Source organism: Eublepharis macularius, chromosome 1 (assembly GCF_028583425.1).
Source record: "Eublepharis macularius isolate TG4126 chromosome 1, MPM_Emac_v1.0, whole genome shotgun sequence".
Taxonomy (NCBI): domain Eukaryota; kingdom Metazoa; phylum Chordata; class Lepidosauria; order Squamata; family Eublepharidae; genus Eublepharis; species Eublepharis macularius.
In genome coordinates, this window is record NC_072790.1 from 26,684,729 (window position 1) to 26,695,668 (window position 10,940).

Genomic DNA, 10,940 nt, shown 5'->3' on the forward strand with positions numbered 1-10,940 from the left:
CCCCAGCTGTATTGTGGGGATAATAATAACACCAACTTATTTACCACTATGGGTGAGGCACTAATTTGTCTAGAAGAGCTGTATATAAGCGCAGTTGTTATATGAATTCTATAATATATAAATATAAAATAGACACCTGTAGCGCCCAGCCTAGGGTGATGATAATCGCTGTTCTCCCCACTCAACAAAAGCCAACCTTATTTGCGCGTTTGGAGCGGCCTGATATAAACGGCGGGAAAAGGATGGCAACGAATCCACCCTGCGAGGGGGACCATTAAAAAAAAAACCGTTAGGCGTCTCTGGGCTGGGCGGCCGGACGAACGTTGCCGCCTGAGGCAGCAACGGCCGAGGAGACCCGCCGGGCGCTCGTTGGCTTCCCCGGGGGCGAAGGGAGGCTCGGCGGTCACGTGTCCGCAGCCGGGCTCGGCGGAAAGAGGCGCGAAGGCGGCGGCCGAGAGAGAAGCGGCGGCGGCGGCCACCATGTGCTCGGTGCTGCCCACGCCGGGCACCTCCATCACGCTGCGCGTCTCCTTCGTGGAGGTGCACCCGGAGTCGCCCCTGGCGCGCCTGTGGGGCCTGTCGGGCGAGTGGCGGGAGGTCTACGCGCGCCTCAGCGAGGAGATCCAGGCCGCGCCCGGGCCGCGCTTGGCCGGCGCCCCGGGCGAGGCGGGCGGCGCCGGCCTGTCGGTGGGCGAGCTGTGCCTGGTGGAGCTGGGCGGGCGGTGGCTGCGGTGCCGCGTGGTGGGCCGCCCCGGCCGGGACTACCGCGTCTTCCTGCTGGACGAGGGCCGCACCGTCGGCGCCAGCGCCTACTACCTGGCCCGCGGCCGCGAGGACTTCTTCCACCTGCCCTCCGAGGTGCTGGGCTGCATCCTGGCCGACCTGGTGCCGCCGGGCAACTTCGGCCCGGAGGCGGCCGGGGAGGGAGCCGCGAGCGGGCCGCTCACCTTCGGGTGGACGGCGGGCGCCGTCGAGTTCCTGGGCTACCTGCACTGCAAAGAAGTGACCGGCCTGGTGCGGGAGGTGCTGATCCCGCAGCGCCTGGTGGTCCTGGAGCTGCCCTGGCTGCTGGCCCAGATGTACCACCTGGGGCTGGCCAGCCAGATCTCGCCAGCCGCCTTCCGGGCCCTGCTCAACACCTCCCTCAAGGGCAGCTGTGCCCCCTCGGAGCAGCCTCCTCCAACGACCCAGGTGCGGGTTCCTGCCACTCCTGCCCACGCCCAGCCAAGCCCAGGATCCCCCGATTACTTCTACCCCATGCTGGAGCTCAACATGAAGGAGTTGGTGCGGGTGACCCAGGTCATCGATCCTCACCGAATCTACTTGCAGCTGCGCAGCCTCTCCAAAGAGATCTGCCGCCTCTCCGATGCCATGCACCAAGCCTTCGAGGGGGGCAGAGGAGAAGACCTGGAAGAGGCCTTACTCCTGCCAGGATCCCCCTGTGCCGCCCAGGACGTAGATGGACGATGGTACCGAGCTCTGCTGCTAGAAGTGTATCCCGGGGATGGTCAGGAAGAGCAGCTTGAGGCAGTGGCCCAGGTGATCTGTGTGGACTACGGCAGAAAGACGTTTGTGAGAAAGAGAAACCTGCGTGGCTTGCCAGCGGAGTGTTTCCGTATGCCGGTGGTCACCTACCGTTGCTCGTTACAGGGGATTACGGATGGAGGCTGCGGCTGGACCCGTTCACAGATCTGCAAGCTCAAAAACTTGCTGCTGGGCAAAGCCGTGCAAGCCCACATTGAAGCTTATTGCCCCTTTGAGCGTGTGTATTACGTGACCCTTTTTGGAGAAGAAGGCTTCAACCTTAACTGTCTTTTTGGGGTGCAGGCACACTGCTTGGCCCAGAGACTTGTGCATGGCCCTCAAGGGTACGCATCTGACTTAATGGCTGAACAGGAAAGTGTGGATGCCCCTGCCAAAAAAGATTCCGGTGCTGCATTGGAATCACTGTCTACGGTTATTGCTGCCTCCCTGCCTAGAGTGCTTCTGAAGGCAGGTGAGTGCCACAAAGCTCAAGTATCCTTCCTCCGAGACCCCACACACTTTTGTATGTACCTCCAGGAGTACCAGCAGCCTCTCAGTCACTTGAAACAAAACTTACAGGACTTCTATTCTCAAAGCAAAAAACTAGAGGGCATTCTCCGTGAGCCCCAGCCAGGTTCCTTGTGCTGTGTGATGTTGAAGGAGAACTCTTATCACCGTGCCATTGTCACCAGCATTCAGGGGGAAGGTATTGAAGTATATCTGGTTGACAGGGGAGACACTGAAATAGTTGACCTGTATAAGGTGAAGGAATTGCTTCCTCTGTTCAGAGAGCTTCCTGCTGTGGCACTCAGGTGTTCCTTGGCTAATCCTTCCCCAAGTAAGCAGTGGAGTCCAGGCTCTATAGACTATTTCAGGAAAGCTGTGCTGAACAAAGAACTGGTGATGCAAGTCCTGGGCCTGGAAATGGACATGTACCTAGTTGAACTTTTTGACCATTCTCTCGTAGGAGAAAAAAACTTAGCCAGAATCATGTCCCAAGGGAAGTATGCTGAGCATCATGAGGCTGCAGTATCAGAGACCACCCAGAAACTTAAAGATAAGCCTCTGAGAAGAAGCTCTAAAGACCAGACTGTGAATCAAAACTCTCTGAGAGTAACAGCCATAAAAGATGAAGCAGAACTCCCTCCCAAACCTGACCATCTAGCTCCCAGCTCCACTTCAGCTTTGACAGCCAAACCCTGGGCAGCTGGAGGCATTCCCTCTTTCCCAAATGAAGCAGTTGCCAAAGAGGCCTCGAGGAGTGTCCCAAACACTTTGCCCCATCTTGCACAAAACTACTCTGAAATACATCCAGGAGTATTTTGTGAAGGGAAGTTAGAAGTGGGAAGTACGGTAGATGTGATTGTATCCTATGTAGAAAGTCCTAGTCTCTTTTGGTGCCAGTTGGCTAAAACGTCCAATGATTTGAAGGAACTCATGGCTGACATTCAGCATCACTGTGCGTATGCTGCACAGCCCCATGATTGGCCTAACCCTGTGTGTTTGGCTAAGTATTCAGAAGATGAGAAGTGGTACAGAGCTCTGATTGTCCATGCTGACGGTCCTGCAGAAGAGGTAGAAGTTGCATATGTTGACTATGGGAATAAAGAGCTCGTTTCCCCTAAGAACCTTCGCTCAACTAGGGCTGAGTTTCTTCAGCTGAAAGCTCAGGCTTTCCGATGTAGCCTTTACAATCTGATTGAGCCCAATAATAAAGATCCTTTCGTTTGGGATGAAAAGGCCACTGATGCTTTTCAGGAATTCATTGATTCTGCAAGTAAAATAGAACTGAAATGTACTATATTTGCTTTAGCAGTTTTAAAGACTACCTACCTCCTTAATGTGGTGGACCTAATTACACCTTTTGAGAGTGCGTGCCATTATTTAACAAGGAAAGGTTTCGCCAGACCTATAGAGCCGCAGAAACCCTTGACACCATCCGTTTATCTTTTTTCCTACTATTATTCAACGCATGACATCAAAATAGGAAGTGAAGAGTTGGTCTATGTCACACACATTAAAAATCTACAACTCTTTTACTGCCAACTTGCCAGAAGTGCAAGTGCTCTTGAACACTTAACAGATAGCATTGGTAAACTCAGCAAAACTTGGCATAGTCTGAAATCTTCACCCGTTCCTGGAAACTTGTATCTGGCAAAGTATACTGATGGCTACTGGTATAGGGCAATATTAGCTAAAGCAAGGCCTACCAAAGAAGTCTTCTTTGTGGATTTTGGGAATACTGAGGTAATGAAGGACGAAGATCTGATTTTAGTACCCAGAGATGCATATGAGATACTGTGCTTGCCCATGCAAGCTATAAAATGTTCATTATCTGATATTGCTGACGCACCAAAACAAGCCATTTCATGGTTTGAAAATGCAGTACTAGATAAGCCCTTAAAGGCTTTAATTGTAGCAAAAGACTCTGATGGAAAACTGATTGTTGAGTTATATGGTGACAAAATGCAGATCAATGCCAAACTGAAAGAAAGGTTCAATTTGAAGCGCCGCAAAGACTCTGTCATATCTGCAGAAAACCAAGAATCAAGCAGTGAAGCAAGAAGGCCGCTTTTCAGAGGTTTTGACCGTTCTGCTCCAGAGAGTAAGACATTTGCGTCTAAAAATCTAGAACCCCTGGATAGTATTAAATCCAGCGAGATGTGCGGAGAAGCAAAATCTTTGCAGCAGAAACCAACGAGGTCTTCTCTGCCAGTAGAAAGACAAAACCAAAGTGATTCTGTGGCAGGTAAGAGCAAACCCTGGGTGCCTCTTCAAAAGAGAGAACAGAAACCTGATAGCTTGACAAGCAGAAATCCAAAGGAAACTTGCATAAACCTTTCACTTAAGAAAATGTGTGATTTACCTTTGAAAAACGTAAGCCCCGGTTCTAAAGCCTTAGTGTATGTTTCTCATGTAAATAATCCTTCTGACTTTTATGTTCAGTTGGTAGAAGATGAACTCCTACTAGACGGTATTTCTGAGAAACTAAACCAGTCCGAAACAGTTGAGAACTTACATAGACAGCAGCTCCATGTAGGAGACTTAATGTGTGCAGTTTTTTCAGAAGATGGCTTCTGGTATCGAGCTGTAGTCCAAAAAGAGCCCTCAGCTGACTTGGTCAGTGTCCAGTATATTGATTATGGTAATACTGCAGAAGTTAACATTTGCAAAACACGTAGACTCCCAGAAGACTTACTACTGTTTCCCGCGATGACCATCCATTGCTCATCGGGTGGAGGGAAGACCACAGAGCTCCCGGAGTGGACAGAGGAAGCAGTTCTGTCCTTCTCCCAGAGCACAAAGGAAATTCAGATGAACTGTGAATTTGTGGAACAAGTTGAGGGCAAATGGGAAGTTGCTTTGGGGGACAGAGAAGATAATGAAGCAGCAGATTTGGTTAATAGTCAACTCACATGCCAAAATTCTCTTTTAATGGAGGCATCTGACAAAAATGAAACTGAGGTTGACTTAATAAATTTGGAGGACATTCTTCCTGGTAAGCCGAGCAAACCTTCAAGTATACAGGATGCCAAATCATTTTTCTGGAAGATACCTGTAGTTGGTCAAACTGTAAAAACCTTTGCAAGAGACACAAACACCCCAGGATATTTCTGGTGTCAGTTTGCTGACCTTGATGACTGCAGTTCCATTGAAAAGAAGGTCCAGGATGCATGCAAGCTGGCGGGTTGCCATGTGGCCGATATTAAAATTGGTTGCTGTTGTCTAGCAAAAGGTGGTAAGGATGAAAGTTTTTACCGAGCAGTAGTTACCAGTGTACAGGAGAATACCTTGAGAGTTGCTCATATTGATTATGGAACTGAAGAACTTGTCACCGGAGCAGTGCTGAGGCAGATTTCTGATGAGCTGTTAACATTGCCACCGCAAGCATTTCCATGCTGCCTGTTTGGATTTAATTCGTCTGAGGGATCATGGGTAGAAGGAATAAATGATATCTTCTACAAGAAAATAGTGGATTCTTTACTAGATGTTACCATTATGGAAATACTGTGCAATGGTCCTTTTGAGATTCCCTTATTTGTTGTTAATGTGGAGTGTCAAGGAAGAAGCATCAATGAGCAAATGAAAGCTTTTTGGAAGCCTAGCACTGAAGGCAGTGGCCTGACTGTGTCAAACATTCTCAGTCTCAAAGGACAGAACAAAGATGCCGAGGCAGAAGATTCGGCGGTTGTGCTCTGTGCTGGGGGAATGTCTCCTCGTGCGTCTATGGCTTCAGACGATACCTGGACCTCAGCGGATTTATGTACTTCAGAGCCATTTCAACCAATAGAAAAGTGTTCAGCTTCTGCAGGAAATATGGGGCTTAGTGAAACGGAAGGAAATGAATGTCCAAGCAGGCACCACCAAGCCACCTTTGAAGTATTTGACGTAGAGGAACAACAAACTGTTTCTGAAACTCCTAATAATGAACTGGACTCTTCTGTCCCAGAGATGGAAAGCGATAGCAAGACGTGTGTTCTGCAATGTACAGATGTTCCTGAAATGCAACTTCCAGCTATTATTGAAACAGAGATCTTGGGACAGAATCCCTTCATAGCTCCGGAGGAGGTCAGAGGCCCACAGGCAACCTTAACACAGGATCCATTTGAAGCAGAGCTGCCCTCGAGTGGTGAAGAAGACTCTTCAGACTTGGTGCCCTTAGAAGTGCCTCTTCCCTTTGATAACAAGCAGCTGCTAACGGAACTGGAAGCCCTGGGAATGCACACCTCTGAAAGCTTACTGGAGCTGGAGTCTGTTGACGTGAATGGTCTCTCGTGTGATGAAATGCGGGGGGCCTCCAAACTGGGCTCGGATGCAGTAAACTGGGTGGAAAGTGAGTGGGAGCAGAGCCCGTTGGTCATGGATGAAGTGGGCAGGTTGCTCAGCTGTGGGCCGGAGAGGCTGACTCCTGCAACACCACTTTGGCAAGGGGCTGAAAGAAAGGAGCCGCCCGCACTGCCTGCAGCACCCCCTCCTGCCGTCCCTGAGAGCCTGGCATCACTTTTAGAAAACGAACTAAAACCACGAACCACGTTTCACATGGGAGAGGCTGCCGGTCTGCGTGAAATTGGACTAGTTGCCCCAAACCAGGACGACCTCAACCAGCGAGATGTGCTAGAGAAGAGTTTTGAGCAAGCAGAGACGAGGCCTGTCGTGTGCAGAGGCTTTGAGGGGGCTGCTGGGGATTCTGCAAGCAGGCTACGAGCAGGCGAGCAAGCTGGAGCCTCATGTCAGAGGGCAGGTAAGCTTGTTTTCGAGTGACAAAGTTGGGTGGTGGGTTGTGCCTGCACCTGTTTTGCCTACCTGACAGTGCAGTCCTAAGCAGAGGTACTCCAGTCTAAGCTCATTGAAGTCAGTGGGCTTAGACTGGAGTAACTGTTTAGGATTGCACTGTAAATGTACCAAGTGAAATTTTTAAGAAGTAGCTGCTGATGTGCAGCAGATAAATGCATTCTCTCTCTTTTTTTTTTACTGCCTCTTAAATTCCAGTCCTGTGATGTGTATTCACTGTCCATGTCTGCGTCTGTCATAACTGAATAAACTGCATCCAGAGTTGCTGAGTTACAGATACCATAATGAAAAGGAAGGAGGATACCCGAGGATGTGAATATGAACTCTATGTGTGTGTGTGTGTGTGTGTGTGTGTGTGTGTGTGTGTGTGTGTGTACATACGTACGTGTGTGTGTGTGTACACATGCACATGTGTATTCCCGGTTCTTGGGGCAACAAAGGCAGTGGAAAGACCTCAGATCTGGCATTTATACCTTTCTGGGCATCCTGTGTGAAGAGAAATTAACCCTTTGACTCACGTTATGTAGGTTGCACCTTGTAGCAGGTGAGGCGCTTGTAAACCATGTGTTTTCTTGGCAGAAAAAAATAAAACTACATGTGAGTTAAAAGGATTTGATGTTGGACCCAAATGCATGGTGAGGACAGAGACGCGCTGGTATGAGGCTCAGACCTTGGGAGTTTCTGCTGAAGGTACAAAGGTAAGGAAACTAAAATATTCTGAATAAGTTAATATAAAGATGAAGCACTAAATAGTTATCTTACGGTGTCCATTCAATATGAGAACAGTTTTAGCTGCCCTTTACGTACGTGAACATGTCTGTTAAAATGATGACCTTATCTTTCCATAAAGGTTTTGAATCTTTCAAATAGGAAGGAAGAGACAGTCAGCCCTATAAATGTTTGGAATGAGATTCCTCCAGAGAATTCAGGTCCAGCTGAGGTACGCTACTTGATGTAATACTGGAAAACCATGTTAGTTTGACTGTTATGAATAAACTAGCAAGAGCTAGAGGCACATGGCGAGGAAGATTAGGAGTGAAATGAACTATTTGAATCTGTCTTCATTGCAGAAAGGGAAGCAGGGGGAATACCGACATCTGAATTGCAGTTCTTCTGCTACACTGTCAGATGGGGCAAACGGGTGGATTGCCATGCCGACATTAAAGTTAACCAGAGAGGCTTAGTAACCATTCACTTTAAGGAGCTTGAGTGTAAAATTAAACATTGTTCTACTAAAATCAAGTTTTCTCATCAGTAAATTGAAAGGTAGCTAATGCAATGCCATTTTTTAAAAAGAGTACTTTGGAGGAATCTAGGAAATTGCACCTTTTACTTTAAATTGGTGGAATGAATTATTAAGGGCTCTTATGGCAGTAAGATTAGAAAATGTATTATGGTTTAATCTACTTGTCTTTAAGATGATGGAAGACTTTTTTTTTGCTGTAATATACTAACCCTGTAGAGTTTGTCTCCATTAAGGCTGAAATTTAGAATAGTAAGGTTTAGTGACCAAAAAACAATGCATAGTGCCCCATAGTTATTTTCTGATGACAGAAAGGCATTTGTTATGGGGTGGGGCTGGGATTTCCTCTGGTTTCCCCTTTCTGCTTTTGCCTTACATGCCTTACAGGTCAGCTGGCCTGGAAACTTTGTTGGTGGGGAGGCTCAGTGTCTGGTAAGAGGAAGCGATAAAGTCCTGACTTGGTAGTGGATCTCAAAAGAGATCAGTAGGAATTACTGGGGAACTGTCAGCTAAATTCTGGCTTACGTAAAAACCTCATTATGTAGAAAAATTGTTTATTTGTCATTTATATTTTGCCTTTCTCACTGAGACTCAAGGCAGTTCACAGTGTGAAATTAGTACGATCAGTAGCAAGGACAAGGGCAGGCATTTCCTTACAGTGTTAAGAACATTACCATAAACAATGTCATAGGGTAAATGAATACAAGTTTACAAAGACATAGCAGCAAGGATCCGATATGGGGTTGGAAAATTGTTGAAACAGAACATAATCAGTTGTAGGACTGACATTAAACAACATGAAGCACAGGTAGTATATAGGAGTCCATATTTAAAGCAACAGATAATATGTAAGGCAACATAATGGTGAAGTCTGTGGTTCCTCACTCATTAGCAAAACATCTGAGACCCCTCCCCACAATGTCTCCCTCCTATCTGAGAAAAAAGCCTTTTTGAATAATTTGGTTTTGCATTGTTTGTGGAAAGCCAGGAGCATGGGGGCTCTCCTGACCTCCTCAGGCAGGCTGTTCCACAGGGTAGGGGCCACCACAGAGAAGAAAGCCCGTGTACGGGCTGCTGTTGATTTTGCCCATGTGCATGCTGGAACCTGCAAGAGACTCTGTTCAGATGAGTAGAGCTGCCTTGAGGGTCATAGGGAGGGAGGTGGTCCCGTAGGTATGTTGGGCCGAAAGTATACTTAGCAATGAATACAAAGAGGAGTTGCACTTCTGCCTGGCTTCTTGAGTGTATGGTGGTGGTGAGGCAAGATCTGTAGAGGGAATTAATTGTTCTTCTCACACTGTATTAGCATTCTCTGCTAGATAACAGATTTCTACTAAGATAGTAATGCAAACTAGTAGTTTACTTCTGTAACAGAAGCACTAGCATGAAGATGAATGTTTTATTATTTATATTATGTTTAAAATTACATCATTTTAAAACATACTTGCTAATTAAATTTTTATCAGAACACTTAATACAATTAGTCAATCAAACTGAAATGTGTATTTATATAAAAACATTCTTTTTTATTACCTGAACTTTCTGGGAACTTTTTTTTCTCCTGCAGGGGTTGCATGATGGAACATATTCCTCGTTTTCTTTACCAGAAAGTAGTTTAGCAGTTGAAGGTAGGAGAACATCTTTACAGCTTGTGAATAATATGTAAACCTTACAGTGTTCTTGCAGGTTTGGGTTCTTGTTTTTTTTTGTCTGTGCGTAGTATTGAGACTCAGTCCTTCAATCGTTTTCTCTTCTGGTTGCTGATACAGCAGTAAAGTTCTCTAAGTGCAGGAAGAGCTACAGCAAGATGAAGTTGGGTAGAGTTGAAATGACACAATCATCTTGCTCGAAGTAAAGCTGAGTTGCATTTCTTGATGGCTCTTCAGTCTCAGGTTATGGTTGGACGATGTAAATGGTTTGGCTTCCAGTGCCAACTGCGGTATGGAAGAGATACTTCAGCTATGATTCCAGTCCTGTGTGGGGACCCTTTGGTTTCTAGATGAAGTGGCATACTATGAAGGTGGCACAGATGACTGTTTCCAGTAATTATCTTCAAGAAGTCTGCGGTTGACTCAGTAGCCAGGCATTATCAGTGCTTCCTGCTGACCCTTGACATCTTTGTCTTCCAAAATGTGCAGGAAGCTTTCATCGGGGATCTTTCAATTAGTACTGAGCTTTTCAGTGTGCCCAAGTCAAAGAGAGGCTCCTCCAAGGAATAGTGTGAGATTGGAGCCCCTTCCCTGACCTTGTTGGAACCCATGATGGGAGACTCTCTTTCTCCAGGGACTCTGTGCATGCCGTAGGGCAGGTGCAATCTCCCTCATTGCATTAGATTTGGGGGCAAGCAAAGCAAGAGGTTTGGTGCTTTTTCTGCTAGTTACGTAGTAAAATGTGACATGAGATAACTCTGGCGTGAAGCTTGGATGTGGTGTGGGCTTTTGTTGCCAGTGTGCTTGAGAGAACTTCTCCCCGATAACAAGATTGGTATGCAGGCGGCTGTACTGTGAAGCAGGTTTTTTGATGGCATATTTTGAGAGCACTTGTAGGAGTAGTGTTGCATATTTACCTTCTGTGAAAGGTGCACCAGTTGGAACTGAGATGCTGGCTACAGGTAAAGCTTGATTACCTTAATGTACTATATAAACCTGGCCAGCCAGCTGGAGAAGCACTCCTGATAGTTTCAGGTGGGTAGCCATGTTGGTCTGTAGTAGAAGAGCAAGATTAATCACCTTAAAGACCAACTAGATTTCCAGGGTATGACCTTTTGAGAGTCAAAAGCTCGCTTGGTAAGATAGGAGGAGTGGAGAAAGAGTCCTTATAAATCCTGGCAGAGGGTGGGAGGGATACTGTAGATTGTCAGAAAGCTGGCTATAATACATGT

At 46.9% G+C, this 10,940-nt stretch overlaps 1 protein-coding gene across 1 annotated transcript; it reads left to right on the forward strand.

Annotated features, from left to right (window-relative positions):
* The first annotated feature begins 480 nt into the window (after window positions 1-480).
* On the forward strand, window positions 481-10,278 carry TDRD6 (tudor domain containing 6). Its single transcript, XM_054970734.1, has 3 exons — window positions 481-6,766; window positions 7,396-7,514; window positions 10,198-10,278. Exons 1-3 carry the CDS (start codon window positions 481-483, stop codon window positions 10,276-10,278), a joined length of 6,486 nt encoding a protein of 2,161 aa, XP_054826709.1.
* The last annotated feature ends 662 nt before the right edge of the window (window positions 10,279-10,940 follow it).

Excerpts from the sequence above, each read along its gene's own strand:
- TDRD6 (XM_054970734.1), top strand. The coding sequence starts at position 481 with ATGTGCTCGGTGCTGCCCACGCCGGGCACCTCCATCACGCTGCGCGTC. Across the intron at positions 6,767-7,395 it reads AGCCTCATGTCAGAGGGCAG|AAAAAAATAAAACTACATGT; the intron begins GTAAGCTTGTTT and ends TTTTCTTGGCAG. Across the intron at positions 7,515-10,197 it reads TTTCTGCTGAAGGTACAAAG|GAAGCTTTCATCGGGGATCT; the intron begins GTAAGGAAACTA and ends CAAAATGTGCAG.